The following is a 23,575-nucleotide window of genomic DNA, read 5'->3' as shown; positions in this document are numbered from 1 at the left end:
GGTTCCTCTGCGTTACGGCTTCGCTTCACATTGGCGGCAAATCGCATCACGAATCCGAAGCTCTCAGGATGTCCTTTGGCCAGCAGAGGATCAAGGATGAAGTGGATGCAACTGGAGGAAGAAGACGAAGATAACAAAAAAAGATCACCCAATGATTTTTATCAGTTGTATTTGTGATCTGACTGTAGTTATAGCAGGTGATAATTCTTAAAAATGTTGCCTATTAAAACAAACTGGTATTCTGCACCAAGTTTAGCCCAAAACCCTAATACCCATAGCATACTCACACGTCAATATAGAATAGAAAAAGTGGATCTAGTCAGGTCTTAAAAGCTGTTATTTTTTACAGTTTTTTTCATTCTAAGACATAAAGTAAAGTGCAAGAAATTATTCAGTAATGTCAAAAGCATACAGATAGTTAATTACTCTTTAATTCTTACGAGACTTTTCCTCGAAAAGCTGTTATTTTTTTACAGTTTTTTATTTTTTTATTCTAACACGCACGTTATAGTGCGAGAAATTATTCAGTAATGTCAAAAACATACAGATAGTTAATTAGTTAATTACTCTTTAATTCTTGCGAGACTTTTCCTCGAAAAGCTGTTATTTTTTTACAGTTTTTTTTTTATTCTAACATGCAGATTATGGTGCGAGAAATTATAAAGTAATGTCAAAAACATACAGATAGTTAATTAGTTAATTACTCTTTAATTCTTGCGAGACTTTTCCTCGATATTCCTTCCACAAAGTCGGGATCATTAGCCATGAGATATATGAGGTAAGGCAACATGTCTTCCGGCATCACCGGGTTCATTACTGTGAGGAGAATAATATCCAATGTTGAAATCAGAGTAATAAATAAAAAGCGTGTTAAAACAACATAACATAACATTAATATATTCTGCGAATCTGACCCTGATCTGGTGCCCATATAGCAGGACGATTCTTGTGTAAACAAATAGTTAGGATCTGGTTTTACGAAAACTTCATAGCCAAAATTAAAGTACGTTTCCCTGACTTATCAGTCTTTTATTCGAACAGATTACCGCAATAAGCGTGATGTAACCACTTTTTTACTGCTAGTACTTCGACTTTCGTTACCGTTACTAAACATACAAAATAATTTCACTTATTTATCCACTATTGCCACTTACGATTTCTCATTATTGCTTGTTTTTTCAAATCCCGGAATCTGGTGATAATTTTATTATAAAGCGACGCTCCATGTTCTCTTTGTACTTTCACAGTTTCCTGTGTGATGTAACAATAAGGTTTGTTGTTAATAAATAAACCAAATCAGGCAAAAAGTGGAAACAAATTTACTGCCTTACCCCAATAACTTATACGAAATAAAGTTTCAATATCAGTAATATTGAACTAAATAATACTGCAATTTATTTAAGTAAAGAAATAACACATTACAATAGAATGTAACCCTACCCAAATACACAATATAAAAACTACATTCACAACTTAGATATGTATTGCACGAATCATGTGAAAACCTGGGATATAAATACTCTTTCAATGGCTTATCTGGTATGAAAAACATAATGTATTTTGAATTGAAAAAACACTTTTCAGACTGTACATTTTTAGATTCAATCACATTAAAAATTTAATTTCAATATTCATATTTATTTAGTTTGTTTTTCGAATTAAAAATATACTAAGTTTTCCCTACTAGATAAGCAGTTAAAAGATTATTTATTATGCCTGTTAGTAAAAGTAACCAAATACCTGAGATACAAACGAGAAGAGGGCAAGAAAAGAAAGACTGATTTGCAGCCGAAACACCGCGCAGTATAATTTGTTTAAGAAGATTTTCCGAACTTCTAAAACAGGATCCTGGAACATAAATAATGTGCGTTAAATGACAAGAAATTCTTTGATAATTCATTACCTTATCATAAAGCACATTATAAAATAAATTGTTGCTCTAGTTTAAACATGTTGTTATGTGCAATTTGGAATTTACCAGATTCTGCTGGCTCCACACTTTCAACTTAATTTTTAACACGAACAACCGACTTTTTTCTAAAGAAAATGATACAGTAGGTACCAGTGAGAAATAATGAACATTTTAAAATATAATAGTATTGAAAATTAAATAATAACCTGTATTATAACCTTGCAGCACTAATATGACTAATATTGTGTAATAAACTATGAAATTAATTTTAAACATAACGTTATACCATTAGCAATGTCTATAAAACAAATGCAATAAAAATCTTACATTGATAAGCATGGCTAGTTCCTGGTGTACGACAGGTTTAAGTATGTTTCTGTATTCCTTTATACCAGCTATCTTTAACACACATCTGGCAGCTTGTAGCCGAAGATGGGACATATCAGCCTAAAACAATGCAATGTTTTTAAATATTAATATAAGGAGTTACACTAGTTGCACAAACGACGAGGTTCCTGGGTGTTGGGGTAATGGGCCAAATTTCACTGAAATCCCAGATCCACGACAGGGCCTTACCCACATAGAATGTAAAAAGGTATAATCAATATAAAGGGAGGGACAGGTGCCAAACCTGGGGTGGCAGGCCTAGATTTTCTGCACTACATTAATTACTAAACACTGGAACCAAATTGTTTTATAGAAACACATGTCTGTCTACCAGCATTTATAAAGTTCAGCGCCAAAGCTGGAAGACATGCTTAATCTGGTCATGGAGTGAAGGGGTGCTGTCATTAATTAGCAGTATTTAGAAAAACTTTCAGCGTGGGTAGTGTAATATTTGGGTTTTAATAATAAAGTGTGCACAAAAGTTTGCTGCGGGTGTCGTCGTAAGACCTATGTAAAAAAAGAAGCAATGTTCCAAGAATCAAACTTTGATAACAAATTAAAAGCTCTGATACTTTGAAAAATTAAAATTGGGCTATTTATAACAGTAAATATGTCAGTATGTGGACAGTCCTTCCACAAAACAGCTATTAAAGGCATTACGGTTAATTTGAGACATTCATCATAATAGGAAACCCATTACAATATGTACATTGTGTTAGAATGGCAAATACGAAATACATGAAAACCATTATTGTAGTTAAATATTAATATTTTCTGAGAATAGTTTTCTGTTGACTATGGTTATTAGGGCGTGTCAGAAATGTTTCCACTTTTAAACAAAGTCAGTTTTTTCCACTACTGTAATATATGCTTGCAATAAATTTTATGAAAGTTAAATGCAGAAGACAATGTGTATTTTGGGTTAGCATGATAATAAGTTAATAAGTGTCAATAACCCATTAAATTAAAGCACAACTTTTTCTATAACTTTTTAACTTTTTCAATCAAAACTTTTCCAAATATTTTCTAAATAACCTGATACTAGTGAATAGTGATACTATATGGAGACCCAGATTATTAACATCTGGTATAATGAACTCCAGGTAAGTATTATGTCTATATACCCATCCTACCTTTGATATGTTCCCGCACTTCATAAGGTCACCATCATTATGCAGCATATGTTGTAACAATCTTAATGTTTTACCACAACAGCCCTCAGTATCATTGGAGCTCAACCCTCGTAACCACCGAACCATACACTTCATACCTGCTATCTGTAGTGTGTTGAAGTTTAATGAATAAATCAATTTAACTGATTTATCTTTAAATGCAAGCAACGTCTTGAGGGGAATTGAGCCAAATTTGGCCTAAATCCAATGGACAACTACTATTAAAAGTATAATGAATGAACCAATTTAATTTATTTATCCTCTGGTGCAAGCTTTGGGCTAATGTGTCAAATTTAGCCTAAAACCCAGGTCCTCGACAAGGACCGCCTTACCCACCTAGAATGGAGAACTAGGAAACATTTTCATCACCAGCTACAGGCAGAGCACTTTCAAAATATCAGGGTATGCCAAAACATTTATCTCATATTTTTTAAATGCCTTTAAATTACACAAATGATAATCAAGACAAAATTATAAAAAATACAGGGCCTGTAGCCTTCAGGAACACCATGATTTTAACAAGGGCAATGTATCCCTTCAATCCCCACAATCAGCACCAGCGTAACCAAGTAACCAACATATCCAACCTTAGCTTTAGATTCACTTGATATTTCCACTTTCTCACACCAAGTTTGTTCCTTCTTTCTCCCCTTTGTTGATGCAGTATCACTCTTGTTACCAGTCTTCATTATAACCTGTGTCAGTGATTTGTAACAGGTTAATACAAATGAAACAAGATAAATAATAAAACTGTTTGTAATTTTAAAGCATACCTACAAAAAATATTGGTAATATATCACTGTTATATGGTTGATGCCTTAATTAAAATCTGAATTAAACATGAACGTAGTGGTTGGCTTATATGAACTAATATATAGATAGGGTATTAAGGGTATTATTAATAAACTACGACATGCCTGACACAATAACAGCATTGAGTAATTAGCTAAATCTAGACAATAACACACATAGATAAATATGACCGCTGGAACAATCAACAAAATATAGGTTCTGTTCTTTCCTATGTGGGTGAGGTCCCTGTCGAGTACTTGGGATTCTGAATTTGCTCCATTCCCCCAACACCCAGATAGCTTTATGTAAGTTTAAATAAATGTACACTACATATAAAATAAGATATAATACAGTATAGATATATAGTGTCGAAGAACTTACCTGTTTAACAACCACAGAAGCAATAAAGTATCGCAATTGTCCAGGAAATGCCGCGGGTATAACTTCCGCAATACATCCGATAGATGTCAGGGCAGTTTGCATCTCCGAATAACCTATACCTTCGGTACAGGCAATACCCTTGCAGTATTCAAACACCTGTAGGGTGAAATGTGAACATTATCTTACTGTATTAGATTGGGCATTGAGTTCTATTAAAGAGACTGAAAATGTCATTCGGGCCAAATATGTATCATTTATTTTATACTTGGTTGGTCTTGAAATTTTCGTAGCACCAGAAGCTGACCGTAATTATTTAAAAAAATAATCGTTCCGCCATATGAGCACCAGATCAGGGTTAGATTCATGAAACTTGCATGGAGTCTTTGGAGATATTCTTGAAATCACTTATTTAATGTTGTAACTTATAAATACGTTGTAACTTATGAAAAAAAAACAAGTTTAAACAACTCACCTGCATCAATGGACTTTCCTTCACAGAAGTAAACTGGTTGATGGTCAACACTGCGTGTTTTGCGTGTTGTGCAGGGCCAGACTTTGCTTTACTTTTCAACTCAGGTATAAGAACTCTGCACATTTGAAAATAGTTTTAATAAACTACTCATAGTAAAACTAACAGTAGTTGCTATATGATATAGGTGTGGTCCTATGCTGTGGAATCCGGCATGGCTAGGGACCTGGGCTCTAGTTGGCCTGTTACATTCAAACAGAACAGCTTATGATTTTAAATGCTTACCCTTCTCTAATGAGCTGCTAAAAGTTTTAATTGAGATTTAGTTTAAATTAAAAGGTGCCCGAGATAGAGTGAAACCAGTTACATGAACCACATATATAAACAGCCTGCCCGTTGGGATATTGTGCATGTTCTGGTCTAAATCTCTGGCCCTTGACAAGGACCACTATATATATATTTACTTTCTATCTATATATATATATATAGAATAGAAAGTAAAAGTAGCTTGATTCATGCAGTTACAATACAACTTAAGATTAATATAAGGATACATCATCCAGAACATGACGACTTACGAGCGAATTTCAGGGAATTTTTCCTCAATGATGAATCCGGTGTTCTTGAGGATCAGGAGAGCTTTATGGACGACGATTTCATCATCAGTGCGACGGATGAAACCCATCAGATCAACGAAGCATTCGGAGGATGAGAAGAGTTGAGGGGAGCAACCCGAGAGATGCTGGAACATAAAGAAGAAGAATATGAGGTATATGTTTATATGGTATATGTGTATGAATGCATATTGTATATGGATATATACATGTATATGTTGTTGCATACATGTATATGTTGTTGCATACATGTATATGTTGTTGCATACATGTACATTAACCAATATGGTATTTATCCCCTAACCCCTAACCCAAAAACCCCCTGGTTGGGCCATTGCATGCATGCATATATATGTATATAGTTCCCTTCTTATCTTATACTTTCTTCCGAATCCAAATTTCCAACACAACACATACTACTGTTGTGTTGTAATAAATGCTGGTCTACATACAGGGGAAACACAATAAGCTCCGTACCTGTAGTAGATCCATGGCCTTTGCTTGTGCACTACCACCATTCAGTTCATCAACAATGGATATTCCATCCAAGGATTCCTTCACCAACTCAAACAATATTCTGTGAAGAATAAGATAATATGAGTTTGATGTTGTAACCATTTGTAATTCTAATGTACGTGGGTTAGGTCCTACAGCTTAGGGTAAGGGGCTAAACCCGGCGTAACTTAAATATATATAAAATATGAATATGAAGATAACAAGTAAATGTTTTTATTTCATATATATAGTAGGATGCGGGAAGATGGGACAACTTTAGCACATAACAACCAAATATCCTTATCGTGTTTTAAACAATTAACAATGGTCTATGAGAGTCGTGAGGATACGGTTTTATAATTCTTTGAATATTCTTTGTTTATTAACAAATAGGACTATAAATTAGAATAAAAAGGTGTCCCATCTCCCCCCACCCTACTATATGTGTTAATATTTTGTTACTTCTGCTACAAGGCATGCTAATGTTTATATATATGGGTCAAATGTGAGGATAATTTGAACGGCTTACTTGAGAGATTCTTGGTCCACAAGAATTGGCAATATAGAACAACGTTGTAGTAATTGTTGAGCAGTGCTACGTGCACCTTTCGCCAAGCCATCATCTTCAATTTTTTTCAGTAAATCTCTCTGTGTATGAAGAATATTTAATTAAAAGCTATTTTTGATGTTTATTAATTTATTACATTGTTATATAAAAATAGCCACTATTTAATAATTTGTTAAAATACATTTATTTATTATTTGGTAGAAAATTAAAAAGAGAATTATGAAAAGTTTTTGTTGACTTGAATACAAACAGATATTAAAATCTGTTGCATTTCATAATAATATTTTTTCAAATATTTATCTAAGAATCAAACCATGTTATATTTGACCAATCGATATTTCAAACGATTAATGTTTAACATTTCAAGCAGTTAAGTGGATTCAACAGCACAATGTATCGTCGCCGCCGCAGCAGAAAAAAATTAAAGCAAAGCCACTAAACAAACATTCACTCGTGTAGAAAAAGGAAGCACCGTGGGTGGTGATGGAGTGGGCTCACTTGGAGTAACTCACTCGCTTTTTAACAATAAATAGCAGACTATAACTGGTCAAGTGGTTTGTATTGAAAAACTTTGAAGCTTGGTTAGGGTTTGCAGTATCAGCACAACTTAGTAGTAGACAAACAGGATTTGTACTGAATTAGTATTATTATATTACTGGATTTTATTTAAGTAAAGGACTGACGATGCCATTTTGGTGAAATATATCTCTATTCTCTAATATTATACAATTTGGAGTTGACTTTTGTCAGTTATTTGTTTCCAGCACCAAATCCAGAATGGGTATAACACATGAATACTGACTTGATATACAGTGTTTGAAAATGGCTGATAATGTAGTTGTGGATATTGGAGAAGAAGTAATAAGGTTTGCTCATGATCAAGGTCATGTTAAAGCCAGTAAAGACACGATAAACTGGTCAGGGGTCGGTACCAAGTGTGGAAAAGTAAAATTCGAAAAGAGTCACTACTCTAAAACATCTAGAACAATAAGTGTGGGGAGCAATGAGTACCAAGATGTTTTGGATAAATTGGTCGTGAAAATGGGGGAAAATAATGAAGATAATGTTGTCACTGCTGTTGAGTATGATTTACATAAAGATGTTTCTAAAGCAAGTGGATTGAAATCATCAGGACATGGGGTTTGTGTGGCGGATGATTGCTTGATTAACTTAACAGGAAAGCCAACAACATGTTACGTATCTTTTAGTTCAAATATGAAGAAAACTTGTCAAGCTGGTGTGCAGTTAACACATACACTGCAGTGCGCGACTAATGCTAATCCAAGTATGACAAGAAGAAACTCTGATAATGTTTTGTTTAAGAAAGAAAGAACAAACCTACACAACAGTGGTGGGAATAAAAACTTATCAAAAATATTGTTGTCGCCAAAGTTCCGAACTTCCATACACCTTCCTGGCGTTACAAGGAAAACAATTGTAATTCCTTTTACAAACAACCCAAAAATCAAAGCAGAAATGCCACCAGGGTTAAAGGTTCCTATTGAGATAACAGAAACCATAGAAGAGGAGAAAGGTTCTCTGTCTGCTGATTACTTCATATGGGGGTGCGTGATGGTTACAGTATGGGGCAAACCATACAAACTTACACTTGCAGATATTCTGGATCCAAAAAACAACTCGTTGTTTACAAGGTATGATCACACATAATCTACAGTCTAACCATATACATAGAAATATGTTGAGCCAATACAAACTGCATTTCAATGAAAGATAAAGCAAGAGCTACACAAAGTCATAAACAGCAACCCATAGGGGTCTAAATTACTCTAAATTACAGATAATCTACAGCCTATACGTAGAAATGTGTAGAGCCAAAACAAAATGCATTTACAATTGAAAATTAAATAACATCGAAAAAGTTGGCAAACCTATTATATTTATATTGCTAGAGACAACATACGTTTGAACAAGAAATTCAACATCAATTCTACCGACACTGAACAAGCAGTGAAGTTTGAAATAAAGGGAGTGTATGAAAGTAAAAAGATTCACTACAATATCAAGCTTAACTTTCCAAATACTCTACTCAGACGACCAATTAACAATGTAAGTTATTGCCAACCGTTAATAACAATAGAACAAACTGTTGATCAATACACTTTATATACTGCTGCTGCCATTACACCTGCTTTGTAAACCACTTTTCTTGCATTTATTTGCGTACCGACATTTCGACCATAGTTATACACTGGCTTAGTAACTTTTGATGTAACAAAATATATTTTTATCAGGTTGTAGCATTAAAATGTAAATGCGACACAATTCAACTTCCATACAACATACAAGATGATGGTTACTGCGAATTAAGCAATAAAAATCTTGCCAAGATTATTCTACGATGGAGACAAATACAATATTCCTTTAGAGGTGAACAAAGCTGACAAACTATAGCCTATAGGTTTGCATAGGGACACAACTACAACATCTTCTGCATGCAGTTTCTAAACTGACAAATTTTTTTGGCAAATAGTTTTAAGTAACCTTGCTTGGATGCACAGTGCACACGCAACAAAACGACAACAGACACTTGTACATTTTAGAGAAAAGCAGCACGCAGACAATGTGTATCGGTGGGTTTACAAATACATGTATAAATAATCCAAATGACCAAATGAATTTAAATAAAGTAAACACAACAAGATAATAAAACCTATTGTTATTGTTTAAGTGAGCCTAATTTTTATCGAAATTTTAAAATACACAGATTTATGAACAATTTATACATATATATTATAATATATATAATAAATGTAAATACATATTATACAAAATACAATAATCTGTTTTAGACAATCACACGAAACGAGATAACAGTTTGTTATGGAAAGTAATTAAATCATCGGATACTGAACTTGCAAAGTTTGCCCGTACGACAGAAATCGATAAATGTTGCACGAGTTCAACGGCAGTTGATAAATTCCTACTTTCACTAATTTTATGGAGAGAAGAATGCGAGACAATTAATGAGCTGGCTGATTTGAAATGGGAGAATGTTAACAAACAAGCAAAACATTTAACTCAACAGTTATTTAAGTTGGGAATGCCAGTGCCTGTGATAAACTTTTTATGGGACCAAGGTAAAAGTGGTAACCTTAAGAAGATGTGTGCATCTTGTTTAAAACCTATTATTACAGAAAGCCAAAATGAAGCATTGCAATGCCCGGTACATAAGTTTTTACCGGCAAAAATTCCTGAACCAAAGTGTTTGAAAAACTCAGCGCAAATTAAGATGAAGTCCCAGCTACCTGATCGAGTACTTAACAGGTAAACATAAGTGAACGCAAGGTTTATTGCCCTATACATTGTGTCAAGGCTGGTAACATATTTACTAAACTATGTCATTAAACACTTGAACCATCAACCATGGTCAAACAACCATGGTTAAAAATATAAGCTTACAAGGAGTAATGAACCAACATACTATAACTGTTAAAAACCCTCGGGGTAAACAGTAAAACACCTACTGGCTTAAGCTACGAGCAACTAATTCACCTACCAGCAGAACTTCTTAAATAAATTACGGTATTAGCAAAGGCCCAAAATTATACATGTTTTTATACCCTTTCTTCATCCCATTGTAGTAAACAAGGAATATTTACAGAATAATATAACAGTATCCTTACAACTTCCACAGACTGTTGTTAATTGTTAAAAACACAATATGAAGAAATATCAGATATTATGTTCCATCGGTATCCCATCTTACCCCACAGTACTATGTTAAGTTTTATTATACAGATTATCCCAGCGTTGGGACCTACAAGATGGTTGGGTGTCAACTGCATTGTTCCTGGGAGTCGACTTACATAATGTTCATAGACTAGCTACAAGTGATGATAGTTATAACACGGTGGCTGATAAAATAATGATGTGTTTTAAACTGTGGAGGATTCAACATAGAAGGAATTCTATTGGTGGCAATGATGGTAAAGGCGCGTGGTGTTCTATATGGGACTTATGTGAACAACTAAGTGAGATGGGAACGCAAGAAGAAGTTTTCAACTTCCTTTGGTTGGATAGCGAAACTACACCATGATATTAAAAGCTCACTAAATTAAAAAAATACTACAAACTGCTTACTTGGTACTATTTATAGGCGCCAGACTTTTTAAAATGCAAGGGAGGCAGGGTAGGTAAACACACCTTTAACACAAAACTAAATTTTTTGGATGAAAAATTGCAAGAAAAAAGTTTTTCAATGTATGTAAAATGCCCACTTACCAATGCCACTGCTACCTTCTTGCATGAATAATGGTCAGAAACAATATATTTCAACCACTGCTTGATTTTCACATCTTGGTCTGCATGCCGGAAGAATTTCTTCAAATGTTGATGGGTGGCTTGTGGTGTTCCAGTTAACTGGGCAGCTGAGAAAACGATTTTGGACCAAATTATCCGATTTTTTTCTTCTTCCTAAATTCAATAAACAGCTTTAAAATAATAAAATACATAAGGTAATTTTTTCTATATTTTTTTATATAATATTTAATATAATAAAACATTTGAATGCAAATGATATTTTGTTTTAATATGAGACTGATGATGTTAGTTAGGTGAAATATCTCTTACAGTTACAGTAAAGTATTATAAAAGTAGTTAAAAAACTGATAAAAGTCTAAACTTTTGTTTGTAAAAATTGCTTTCTTCCGCTGATAATTAGGTTTTAAATATTTCAACTTGCTTACATTAGTAAGATCAAATGCAGCAACGATGTTTCGCAAAGCTAAATGTAAAGTACGCGACTTCTTCAGCATTTCTTCAAAAGTTCTGTAAGGTAAAGTGAACGTTAGGCAAATGTTAGAACCAGTCAATCATGTTCACAATTAAAATCACTGAAACCAATAAATGAATGAATGTAACGCGTCTTATCATTGCATGGCTGAAAAACGACAGTCGTGTCAGCTTCCGAGTTACCATGTAGGTGTTAAAGTTTTTGAGGGTGACCAACACACTTTTAAATTGACAAGACAAAATACATACAACATTAAACACACCCATGGGCTCATAATAGTAGCAGCACCAAGCTTCAAAGTACCCCTGAACACATATAAGAACGCATAACAACACATAATATATACCGTAACATAGTAACAATATATGATAACACATACTGAATAGTGAATACTATATTATAACAACAAATATATAAGCTAAAAAGCTATATAATAACACATACTAAATAGTGAATACTATAATATGACATCCGATATAAAAGCTATACAATAACATAAAATAACACATACCGAATAGTGAATACTATATTATAACAACAAATATATAATAACATATAAAAACACATACTGAATGGAAAAACGGCCAATTGAAGCATAAAGCTCGAACAATAACGTCATTCGCCTTCTATCAGGAACAGCATAAGGAACCAAACAAGTAACCATCACATGTTCAACCAAACACCTGTAGAGGAAAACAATACAAGCTGATTAGACCAAGATACTTTATTTATTTTGACATGTACTAAGGTAAATAATCTTTTTGACGTGTAAATAAATTACAATATGCCTGGTAGCACAAGCAACATTTTGACATAACCCAAACAAATTTGACCCTTGGATGATTGTATGTAGTTGTACATTATTTAAAAAAAACACATACAAAGACACTACCACTACTGTGACAGCCAGAATAAAACAGTTTATTATTACCTACCAGTACCTGCTACCACAATTCTCTTATTACATATTTGATATATACATATAACAATACGATTATACCAGCATATGCAACTTATCTTCTTGGAAACCAGGGTACTTCAAGGCCATAGGGCATATTTTTACCAATTACCATATAAATGTATGCCATTTCCCAGTTTGTCCATTACTAGGCATACCCTGGCTATTTAGTATTCACATATGCCCATTTCATTCATACCTTGCATAGCCATGTTAGGTTCATATGTACATACCAGTCATCTTTATGCGGTGTGTAATAATCCTGCAACACAACGTCTCTAATCCATTGAAGTCTTCTACAATGGATCCTTGAAGCATCTTCGCAAGTTACGTATTGTTTATAGATGAGTCCTATCGCACGTATGGCAGCTTCTCTTACAGGCCACTGAAACAAGTTGGGTTGGTTGGCTAATCATGTTTTTAACAATTAACAACTCTCTTCTACACTCTTGAGAATAATGTTTTATAATTCTGTAAATATTCTTTGTTTACTACCAAATAAAAATCAAAACAACAAAAGCTATAACCATCTTATCCTACTAAATAAAACGCAAGTGAAAACCATGGACCATCTTGCCCCAACCCATTATATTTATGATTTACCTTTTTATCCTTTGTTTTGTCTTTTAAAAAAGTCAGCAGTTCATTTGATGCAAGTTGTATATCCTTTAACACGATCCCACGAATGCAAGCCACCACTGCAAAGCGTACACTTTCATCGGTATCGTTGCGGAATCGTTTGAATTCCTCAAATGCATCCTTCACATACTGGAAGTGGGCTTCATGATTTATCAGCAATTTTCCATAAAACTTGACGCAGGTGCATCTCAACTGTAGATAAAAGTTTGGGACTAAATTAGACATCATAATATATAGTGTTAATATATAGTGTTGCTTCAAGGCATATTATATAATATATATATATATTTGTAGTTTGTCTCTTCCTGCAAGAATTTTGCAGACATTCCTTTGAAACAAATCTAACTTTTTGATTTAATGTTTAGTAATTAGGGTAGGGTATGAACTTAGAATAGGATCGTCATTGCTACCATTCTACCAAACCTGCCACCCCAAGTCTCTGTCTATGAATGAGTTGCCTAGAGTTTAAATTTCATGCTTTTGTTAAAGTTTCTGACATTTGTTTGCTAATAGCCTAATAAATGCTAACAATAAACCAACTAGAGATGGTAAGCCTAATTTATAACGCAATGGAAGAATGGATTTACTTCTTTATACTTGCATTTCTAAAAGCCTATTTATTTAGGCTGTCCATAAACGCATGAGTTAGAATCTTACTTAGATTGTATTGTAATTAACTCACAGTTGGATCAATGTCGCGAAATCTTCCAAGAAAACTTGTCCATAATGCTGGATGTTGCGTAACAAGGTCGGAATCTTTATTGGAAAACATCTCCGACAACATTGTAGCAACATCAAGTCTTACTTTCGGATCAGGACCCTGAAATAAAACATGACTTCTTTTAGTTTTTGTTAACAACAACAACAGTATAAATAGGCAAAATACAAATTATTTTGTGTTATTTCTTTGATAAAGTCTTGCTCACCTATAAAGAGGTTTTCCATGAAGTAGTAGCTTTTTCTATTTAACTACATTTACGAAATACTTTTTTTTTATTTAATGAAATATATGGCCTATTGTTATAAATAGTTCAATAATAACTAATATTTAATATATATATACTGATTAAATCAAACCATTTCATTCACCACTTACTGACTTACCCCTAGCTTAAGTTCAAGCTGTGGAAGTGTGTTGGTCATTAAAGATGGTGTAATTTTGTAAAGCTTTGGAATCAACATCATCCAGTGTGGTGATAATCTGCTGCGTTCGGGTTGTTCTTCAAATATCATGTTTTGGAAAAACTAAACAAAAAAAGTTTGTGATATATTATATATATATTATTATTAGCTACTTTTATATATATACATTACATAATTACATAATAATGTATAAACGTATTAAAATTATTTTAAGTTCGTGTACTAATTGATAAAAAGTTTACTTTCTTAAATACATCTGGGTAAAATACTAGTAATATTATTAAATCGTGATTAATACAAATAAACCATTTTGAATATCATAAGATTAAAATTACCATCGTCAAACTTGGTTCAATTGCTGAAGCTGTCCTGCGCAATAAATCACATGCAAGCTCATACGCTGAAGGATTCATTCGCTGAGCTGTGACGAGGTTCTCTAGTATAATATCAAGTAATGTTGCCGGCACTGTGGAGCTATCAGTGATGGCAAATGCCATGATATCCAACATGTGGCTCTTCACTTGTTTATCGTGACCGGAGCTGAAAACAAAGTAATCGTAAATAATAATTGGACACAGAGAAAAAAACAACTTGCTTGACATTTTCAGTGATTTATAATCCATAATAACACTGATAAAATCCCACAACTTACTTGACAGTGCTGAAAAGTGTTTTGAAAAGTGAAGAAAATATCTCAAGTGCCGCATTTGGATCATCCATGTCAATACAGATATTAAAGGATTTTATTGTTGCAACATTTTCTAGAATATGGAATGCTTTGGGAAAGAATGTTCCCTTTGTATCTTCTAGATGTCGCAACTGTTCCGTCATAAACGAAAAGATTTCCTGCAAAAATCAAGCTTTTGATAAAAACGATGGGGCTATACAAACAAGGTAAAATAACTAATAATTAGAATAGAATATACAAATTTTTCAGATAAGAACCTAGAATTATTCATTTGTCATAAATATCTTTGACACCTGCCAAGGTATCTTGTAAATAATGTCTGCATAAGACTACTAGTGCATTCACCTATAACTGTTAGACAAAAATAGTCTAATTTTATGGCAAATTAAGCGACAGTATGTTTTTAAAAAGTATATATATATAAAGAATTTTAACTAACTTTAATTTTTTCTTCCGATTGAAAAGGATTTTCGGGAGCATGTAGTCGAAACACGTCAGCAATAATACATCCAATGAGGATCCTGCAATGTTCGTCCGTTGTTTCATTGATGAATTCACCCATTGTGATGTAATGACAGAAAGGAAGATATTCGCGCTTCATTTCTTCTTCATCTTGCTCGAGTTGGGAAAAAAACTTACAGCATTTCTGGATAAATATACTGTACAATCAAAATTCACATAAAAAATATAAAAAAATGTCATTCACCAAAATTAAATTTAAAATTTCCTACGCCAAAAGGAAAACTTTCAAATTTGCGACAAAGGCTGTGTTACTAAATCATACCTTATTGTTATAAAAAATACTTTACAAAATGGATCAAATTTACTCAAAATTAGCATTATAGCAATTGGTGAATTACCAACCTTTAATATTTTAATCAGTTCACTCGGACTCATCTCCGACGACACATTTTTTACACCAGGTGGGAATAAAATCTCCGCCACCTGACTTTCATCCATGTTGGTATATCCAACGCGCTTCAGTTAGTTCAAACTATTTTCTGCAAAAGACAATCATTTAAGTAAATATACAATTACAGTTTTACCCAATATTGCATAATAGATTTAAACGTTTCTGCACTAGCTGTGCGGTGCCTTTAATAAGTGAATGACTGCTATGTCCACAATATTTAGTTCACTATGTCTTTTATTCTGTTCACTATGTTTAAGTATTTTCTCTATATACCCGTTGACCGTTGTGTTGTTTTAGACACAAATTATCGGCCAAATTGTCTTCGTATAAAATGGGTTGTTCTACTTTTCTAAGGCTTTTAAAAAACAACAATTACGTTTTCATAACTACAATAACTTATTACACTAGTCATATATTTACAAACACGCAAAAAGCGCTTACGTTTAAGGTTTGACTAAACTGTTAAGTATGTTCAATATACTCAGTTTATAGTTTACTCTTGCTTGAAATGAATATGGCAAAAAAGTGATGTGCTTTCAAACATATGTTGCGTATATATTGACGTGACAACCTTTGCGTATTGGCAATGTGAAGGTGTTTTTTAAATCATATCGGCAGCCAAAACATAAACGGATTTAATCATTTTATATCTTGTATTTACACTTCCCGCCATAAATTATAATTTCTTACCGACTTCCTAACATCCGCTTTAGAGGAAAAACGCCGCGAGATTTCCGGGTTAATGATTGGTTAAGAATTATATGACGTCACATAGAAAGGAGAATCCCTTGCGCAAAACCAAAGCATGCGGATATTTTATTAAATTTGTTTTTAGCACTATATAAAAGAAAAATTATAACATTTGTATTCAAAAATTTGTAAATAGACGACAAGGCAGATAGTTTTATAAAAACTGTTGCGTAAATTTCAGTTTCTAACCACCGAATTTTATTATTTTAGGTCGCAGTGAAATTATTCCGTTGGTTTATCGTATATCTTGTGAAGCTTAAAATAAAGCCATGAGTGACGAGAAAAATAGTAAACCAGGCCAGGTAATTTGTGTTTTTCTATTGGTATATATGTATGTGTGAATACAGTCCAATTTTATATGTTTTTTAACCTGTAATCAAAGATAGTTAACTTATACTTTTTAGGGGTGACCAATAAACTGTCTTTTTTGTGTTTTTGTTACCTCAGTTGGCCGGGATTGTCAGCCCTAATTTCTTCAAGAATGAAATTTATTATTGGTTGTAATACGTGAAAAGAAAGTTTGAGATTTCACCAACTATATCTAAAACCTGGTAGTCCCCTGTTTATCAATGGGTTGCTGTAAGGAGATAGGGCTGTCCAAAAATTACAGCTAAAACGTGTGCATTTGAGATTAAACCGATAAGAACTATGTAGTATTGGTACTGCCATATCTTAATGAAGCAACCCATTGATTAATTAAGGACCACTGGGGTTTCGATAAAGTTGGTTTAATCTTAATGATTTCCACACACAAATTTTACTTTAATGTATTACCACCGAGGATAAGAGTCTTTCTTGTCGAAATTGGCACCGAATAAAACAATGTATATGTAAGTCTTATACATAAAGATAACAATTATTAAGTTAAACCAATAACGAAACTTGTATTGTGTTTTATTATCAGGAGGTCAAAAGTGAAGGAAGTGACCACATAAACTTGAAAGTAACAGGATCTGTAAGAATTCTTCTATTTTGTTCACTTATTATTGTCCAAACTTTGTACATGATTTTGGTCAAACTAATATATTGTATAAACTGTAGTATTAATATATCATTTTGACCAATGGGCCAGTACTATGTACTAGATTCAAAAGAATAGCCTATTCTCCAAGCTACCCTAAATAGTGCCCAATTTTTAAAGGCTTTCGATAATCAATGTTGTTTGTTTACCACAAAGAAATTGTGTATTTACAATTTATTATTGTTATTACGTAACAATGCTTTTCTTTTTGCTTGCAGGATGGTTCTGTGGTACAATTTAAAATAAAAAGACACACCCCTCTGAGGAAGCTCATGCAAGCTTACTGTGATAGACAGGTAAACTGTTTTAATACAATTTAGTTTGAAAATAAATAATATCCTTTTGTAAACCAGGGCCAATCTATGAGTTTGATACGTTTCCGATTTGATGGACAAGCGATAAATGAAAATGATACTCCGAACAAGGTAACTGCTTATTAAGCTAATGCAATTATGTACGCGTTGTTTCTACGAAGTAAAATATGTGAAAGTCTTGAAAGAGGTCTTTTGTATCTCTCCTTAAATATAAATCAATTAATGTAACGATATACTTGGACGTTTTACTTATTCCCTATATTCGTAGCTTGAAATGGAAGATGAAGACACCATTGATGTTTTTACCCAACAAACTGGAGGTCGACGGTCCTGAAAATTTTATTGCAATATAAACTCTTCACCATGAGGAGCAAAAGCTTGCTTTGTCAGATTTCAACAAAACTTTGACTTCACTAGTTCAATTCCAGTCTTAACAACTTGTGTAAACAATTCATTTTGTGTTCAAATTGCAGAAGATGGTTTTAATCTTTCTGTTTTGTGTATTTCTAGCGGTTTTTGCCGTCACTTTGTTCTGTTTATTGTTATCCCATGTTCTGCGCAGACTTTTTCTGTCTGCTAAAAATGAAACAGCCGCATATATGAACTATTGCTATCTCCAAGCGATCTCAACAACAGAATACGAACTAAAAGCATTACAGCTGTAAACATGGAAAATCTATAAATTATAAAAACAAAAACTGATCTGCATCTGTTGGGTTTAAAATACAAATAAATGAAACTTGTAAATATAATGCACATTGTTATATATCTGGTTTGTTCATTGCTTTTAAATATTTAGCCTTCAACAAGTTTTAAGATATTATTATTTTCCTGCCCTGCAACAATTCTTACTGTATATTAAGACATAAAACTCTTGCAGCGAGTTTTGAAAAATGTACTGACAAAGAAAAGAATCCTCGATTTTGAGTACATGATTACATATCTCAACAATTAACATTATCCAACCAACTTCCACATAATAAGAAAAGCAGTTGACCAACCTCAGTAAGCTGTGTATCTACAGTATCTAATGAAACATTCATAAAACAGCTTGTGATTTCAACAGAATCAACACGTTGACGAAATGATAAAAGAAAATACCAGCTCAAGTTAAGTTGCCTGATATAACACAACAGTTATACTGTCAGAAAATAAATTGTAATGTTTAAGCAGCAATGTCAGCAAGTAGATTCTATGATATTTCAGCTGTGGTGTTAGTAGTTTCAGCTTCAGATTGTGTAACATCTGGGGTAATAGTTTCTTCACTGACAATCTCTTTCTCATTAGTAGTGATTTTCTCATTTACATCGGTATTCATCATTTCTGGAAGCTCAGATGTTGGTTCTTGAACCTCTTGGACAGTTGTGTCAGGAGGAGAAGCCAAAGTCTCCATCTCTGTGTCTTCAGGAACAACAAGATCTGTGTCCTCAGGAACAACTGGATCTGTGTCTTCCAGATTAACAGAATCTTCAATATCTGGAAGATCGGATATCCCGGAAGACTCCGGGATTGCTGGTGGACCAAGTTCTTCTTCAGGAACTTCATCCTATAGTTATCATAACAGATATTTACATAACAAGTTGCTCCAATCATCCCCCATAGATGTCTACAGACCCCTCCATGTAAAATTGCTTATACAGAGTAGACCCTACCAACCTTAATGATTCAGCATATCTGTATCCTTTTGGAACAGTTAAGAAACCCTGACCTAATCCACCACATTATTATCATGTTCCTACATACCTGGATTTCAGGAACTATCTCTTCAACTTGAGGTTTATCATCACTCAGGGGGCTTACTGTTACTTCAGGTGACTTTGGTTGTGAACTCACTGTAGTGTCCAAACTTTGTGTTATGATATTTGGGCTTGAGAGTATGGCCTTCTTGTTTATTGATAATCGCTTGCCTGGAATATTCTTTATTTAGAAACACTGCCACACAAAAAGGGAATCATGAAACTTACGTTTCTTTTTCCCAAGAAATGATTGTCCTTTTGGTTTGGCTTTCTTTTTAAGTAATGCTTGTGCATCTGCAGTAGCTGTTTTAAAAACATATTAGTGAATAAGAATAGTATAATATTAACATTATTTGTATCTACGACTGTGGTAGCGAAAACTTTTAAACACAATTTTAAATAAAAAGACATAAAACATGCTTACAGTTAGAAAAATTATTTAAGGAGATAGCTACAAAACAACAGTTGTTAGAACACACTTACAGTTAAAAACATATTTAAATTTAATTGAAAAAAAATCATAGTCACTACACCTACAAAGAATACAGTATAAAGCCAAGTGCAACTAATACCTTGTGAATTAGCTGGGGGTTGTAACTCATAGCCCACAAGTTCACACCAACCAACAGGATATATATCAGATGATTGTGAGTCTACCCACTGGTCATATTCATTCTCCCACCCATCAAAGTGAACTCGCAGTAAACGACCAACCACCCTGGAATACACATTATCATTTAAAGACTTATTTTAACAATTATTCTGTTACTTCTGCTACCAGGCCGATGTAAATAATTTTTTAGCAGCTAACAAAACTGAGGGTGCTTTCACTAAAAAATTATTTAATATCAACAAATGACAACAGTCTACCAATTTCCTAAACAAAATTTGGTTAGACTTAATTTTTGTCTGCTATGTTTTCTTAGCACCAGATCCTTACTATATTTCTTTACCCAAAAATCGACCATCCATATGAGCACCAGATTAACGTCAGATTCGCATTATTTACAGTCTATTTCACTGAAACTTTTTAACAACAATCCCCCACAAACCTTGCAATGGTTGCCACACACAGTAACCGAGGCTCCATGAGATCAACGGCTTCCAACTTCATTCCTGACATGAAGCCATGAGTTATCACTTCATCATTGAAGAGAGAAGCAGGGGCAGCTTCACTGTTGGTTTCATTAAGGTAAACCTCCCAGTTGAACAGACCTTTGTAACCTGAGCAAAGTATATGATGTGTTTAATAAGCGGGCACAGTACGGACTGAGTATAGAAAAGGTCTAACCCTAGTCCCTAGCAAAGTATATGGGTCGTTTACTAATCAACAAAAGCAAAAAAAATTGATTATGTAGATATTGAAAAAGTATGTGCAAGGTATATGGTAAAGAAAGAACAATAAAGTATAGACAAGGAAAAAAAGTATATGGAAATATTAAGGACAAACAAAGTAACTGACCCCTATCAAAATACATATAAATAAACTAATGTACAGGGTTATAAAGTGTATATTAATAATAAATATACACTGAATATCAGGGCACTGCAGAGTAATATTTAGCCTTTAATATACCAAGCTTGTAAAGAAATCTATTTGTAGTCTGTACATACCTTTAGGTGCAGTCAATGGAATATCATTTATTTCACAAAAAGACACAGGAAATATGGAAGGTGACGTACAATGATATGAAAACCAATCTGTTCCATTAATTGCCTCGCTTCCATCAATACCTGAACAATTTAATTTAAGGTATTTTGTTTGTGTTTGCATTGGGATACTGTTGGTCATACAGCGGCAATTAACCATAGTTATATGACCTTGTCTTTGTTTAGCTTGTTTTGATCCTTATTAAAACAGAATGTAAGTTTAACAATAACACGTAATTTTAAAAATATGTACATGTTCATTTATACTAACACATACAGCGTAAAGAGAGCATTAAATGAGGGTGAATCAGTAATGGTTTTAAGTAAGAAGAAGACATAATAATAGATATACGAAACTACTAATCATAAGTGTCAAAGCTGGGATTACAGTAGAAGCAGGCCACCCTGAATTTTCTATATTAAATTCATCATAAGCATTGTACAACCAATATGGTACAATTTGTATAACAGGCTTGTGGGTTAACTGCTTCTCCTTAGTCCCCTACATTTCTAAAGTTTGGAGCCTATGCTACTAATGCTATATTTACCTATCATGAGGTATCCATTCTTAAGCACCTTGCAAACAGTAGCAACACAAATACAGGATAAGTTAAGTGGATCAATTGCTTCCAATTTCATTCCAACTTTAAATCCACAAGTCTTAATCGGTTTTGTCTGAAATTAAAACAAAATAATATCATAAGTAAAGTATTTTTTGTATATTATCTTAAAGGGCCATTAGGATATGTACCAAGATGCAGCAGGTGCAAAAATAACATTATATTAAAACGTATTAGTTTCTTTATAAAATAAACAATAATTTATTAATTAGTCTGCACGCATAAGAAGAATTATTCAACAATTTTCCATAATAATTCTGGCTATTCATTTGCATACTAGATAATATGTTATTGATTATTCTTACCTGAGCAAAAAGTTCCGGTTTTGAGTTTTTAAATCCCGGCATCGTCTTGTAATCTTTGGTTGCAACAAGAATGCGATGACCAACTTTTTCCGACCAACCAATATGATGGATGACTGGTGATCGGGAGTGACACCTAAATATGAAGAGATAACTCACATGATTGCATGAATCAACTATAAATTTACACTAATAGCACTATAGTTTTGAAGTTATAAACTAACTTTAGCCCAAATCCGAAATCTATTCTTGTTTCCACTTTTCTTGCGCATTTAATTTCTCGTTGTAAGCAAATGACGTCGTTTTGTAGCACTTAATCTTTACTGTATTTCATTACACAAAAATTGTCCAACTCTATGAGCACTAGATCAGGGTCAGATTCGCAAAATTTATTACAGTCATCTTTACTCCTCAGTGATGTAAAAATTAAGAAGAAAAGTATTTACTATTTATATTTACCAGAAATCATCATTTGTTTCATCCGAATCCTCGTAATGTAAACGCAACCGACCTCCAATGATTTCCTCCACCACACCAACTCTCATGCGTGATATTTGTGTTTTATCCATCACCTGTTGAAGGAAGAAGCTGTGATTATTATGGTATACACTGTTGGTGACATAGAATCACCACATCCCATATATTGTCATATTTTGTGTAATGTAAACATACAAAAAGTACCGCACAAATAATCACCCACAATCCTTCATAGTTTTATACATAGTAGCTTGTAAGAGGGCACGATTTGTATGAGACAGAACACCCGTGTTATAAGGACTGCCATTGCCCCATTACTTTAGAACAATTATTTAGCATTTTTAAAAGCAAGAAACCAACTCTTGGGTTTTAACTTTCAAAGCAAGTTTAGTCAATCAGCCTATGCTTCACACAGTGTGCAAACCAGTAATACATGTTATACAACCATAGGCGCTGAATGCGGGCCTGCAAGGCCTGCGCGCAGGCCCTCACAAATACCAGGGTACTCCCGCAGGCCCTGGAATTTTAATGCGTGCGTCATGTTTATTGCCTTTCTTACGCAAACTTATAGATCATATTCGCGCAGATAATACTAGAATAACTCGATAGGATCATTGATATTTTCATTAAACTATTAAAATAATAAAAATCCAACATTTATAAATGTTCCAGACCGCAGTTCTAACGGAGACGTCAGTCAAGGTACGTTTCGGTTGCCTGGCAACTTATCGTGCGATAAAAGCATTTGTGTCTGTGACGTAACAACATTCGGTTCTTGGTAGTTTCAGATTTTTACAAGGTTAAAATAAATTCGGCTCAAT

At 33.5% G+C, this 23,575-nt stretch overlaps 4 protein-coding genes across 7 annotated transcripts in view; 2 read left to right on the top strand and 2 right to left on the bottom strand.

Annotated features, from left to right (window-relative positions):
- The window catches only part of LOC100182224 (sister chromatid cohesion protein PDS5 homolog B-A-like), a 23,118-nt gene extending 6,646 nt beyond the window's left edge, over window positions 1–16,472 (bottom strand). For 2 of the 4 annotated variants that reach the window (XM_018814747.2, XM_026837505.1), the window contains exons 1-21: window positions 16,326–16,472; window positions 15,836–15,972; window positions 15,411–15,617; window positions 14,936–15,129; window positions 14,619–14,823; window positions 14,245–14,385; window positions 13,823–13,960; window positions 13,105–13,332; window positions 12,735–12,886; window positions 12,113–12,226; window positions 11,497–11,578; window positions 11,033–11,224; window positions 6,752–6,870; window positions 6,205–6,304; window positions 5,692–5,855; window positions 5,117–5,231; window positions 4,645–4,800; window positions 4,059–4,166; window positions 3,433–3,576; window positions 2,240–2,359; window positions 1,741–1,848 (exon numbers count right to left, since the gene is read on the bottom strand). In XM_018814747.2, coding sequence (XP_018670292.1) covers window positions 1,741–1,848; window positions 2,240–2,359; window positions 3,433–3,576; window positions 4,059–4,166; window positions 4,645–4,800; window positions 5,117–5,231; window positions 5,692–5,855; window positions 6,205–6,304; window positions 6,752–6,870; window positions 11,033–11,224; window positions 11,497–11,578; window positions 12,113–12,226; window positions 12,735–12,886; window positions 13,105–13,332; window positions 13,823–13,960; window positions 14,245–14,385; window positions 14,619–14,823; window positions 14,936–15,129; window positions 15,411–15,617; window positions 15,836–15,931 — 2,883 coding nt within the window. In that variant the 5' untranslated portion in view covers window positions 15,932–15,972; window positions 16,326–16,472. Of the gene's footprint in view, window positions 1–1,740; window positions 1,849–2,239; window positions 2,360–3,432; window positions 3,577–4,058; window positions 4,167–4,644; window positions 4,801–5,116; window positions 5,232–5,691; window positions 5,856–6,204; window positions 6,305–6,751; window positions 6,871–11,032; window positions 11,225–11,496; window positions 11,579–12,112; window positions 12,227–12,734; window positions 12,887–13,104; window positions 13,333–13,822; window positions 13,961–14,244; window positions 14,386–14,618; window positions 14,824–14,935; window positions 15,130–15,410; window positions 15,618–15,835; window positions 15,973–16,325 lie in introns of those variants that run through there. The other 2 variants (XM_026837506.1, XM_026837507.1) reach the window with 2 other exon arrangements.
- LOC108950063 lies at window positions 7,562–10,997 on the top strand. Its single transcript, XM_018814768.2, has 6 exons — window positions 7,562–8,442; window positions 8,701–8,857; window positions 9,043–9,178; window positions 9,601–9,888; window positions 9,946–10,075; window positions 10,550–10,997. The coding sequence occupies exons 1-6, from the start codon at window positions 7,613–7,615 to the stop codon at window positions 10,845–10,847; spliced, it is 1,839 nt and encodes a 612-aa protein (XP_018670313.1). The 5' UTR covers window positions 7,562–7,612; the 3' UTR covers window positions 10,848–10,997.
- Window positions 16,473–16,762: 290 nt separating the features above from the next.
- Window positions 16,763–18,721, top strand: LOC100178367 (small ubiquitin-related modifier 2-like). Its single transcript, XM_002121642.5, has 5 exons — window positions 16,763–16,936; window positions 17,539–17,589; window positions 17,874–17,951; window positions 18,009–18,080; window positions 18,238–18,721. The coding sequence occupies exons 1-5, from the start codon at window positions 16,904–16,906 to the stop codon at window positions 18,301–18,303; spliced, it is 300 nt and encodes a 99-aa protein (XP_002121678.1). The 5' UTR covers window positions 16,763–16,903; the 3' UTR covers window positions 18,304–18,721.
- A 128-nt stretch (window positions 18,722–18,849) lies between these two features.
- The window catches only part of LOC100179886 (MBT domain-containing protein 1-like), an 8,297-nt gene continuing 3,571 nt past the window's right edge, over window positions 18,850–23,575 (bottom strand). Inside the window, exons 7-15 of the mRNA XM_009862562.3 lie at window positions 22,737–22,849; window positions 22,281–22,413; window positions 21,904–22,030; window positions 21,320–21,439; window positions 20,758–20,929; window positions 20,278–20,423; window positions 19,934–20,008; window positions 19,713–19,876; window positions 18,850–19,515 (exon numbers count right to left, since the gene is read on the bottom strand). Of these exons, the coding sequence (XP_009860864.1) occupies window positions 19,162–19,515; window positions 19,713–19,876; window positions 19,934–20,008; window positions 20,278–20,423; window positions 20,758–20,929; window positions 21,320–21,439; window positions 21,904–22,030; window positions 22,281–22,413; window positions 22,737–22,849 (1,404 nt within the window). The 3' untranslated portion in view covers window positions 18,850–19,161. The remainder of the gene's footprint in view (window positions 19,516–19,712; window positions 19,877–19,933; window positions 20,009–20,277; window positions 20,424–20,757; window positions 20,930–21,319; window positions 21,440–21,903; window positions 22,031–22,280; window positions 22,414–22,736; window positions 22,850–23,575) is intronic.

The sequence above is a fragment of the Ciona intestinalis genome, chromosome 14, assembly GCF_000224145.3.
Source record: "Ciona intestinalis chromosome 14, KH, whole genome shotgun sequence".
In the NCBI taxonomy this organism is placed as follows: domain Eukaryota; kingdom Metazoa; phylum Chordata; class Ascidiacea; order Phlebobranchia; family Cionidae; genus Ciona; species Ciona intestinalis.
This window is presented reverse-complemented; position numbering and strand designations above follow the sequence as displayed.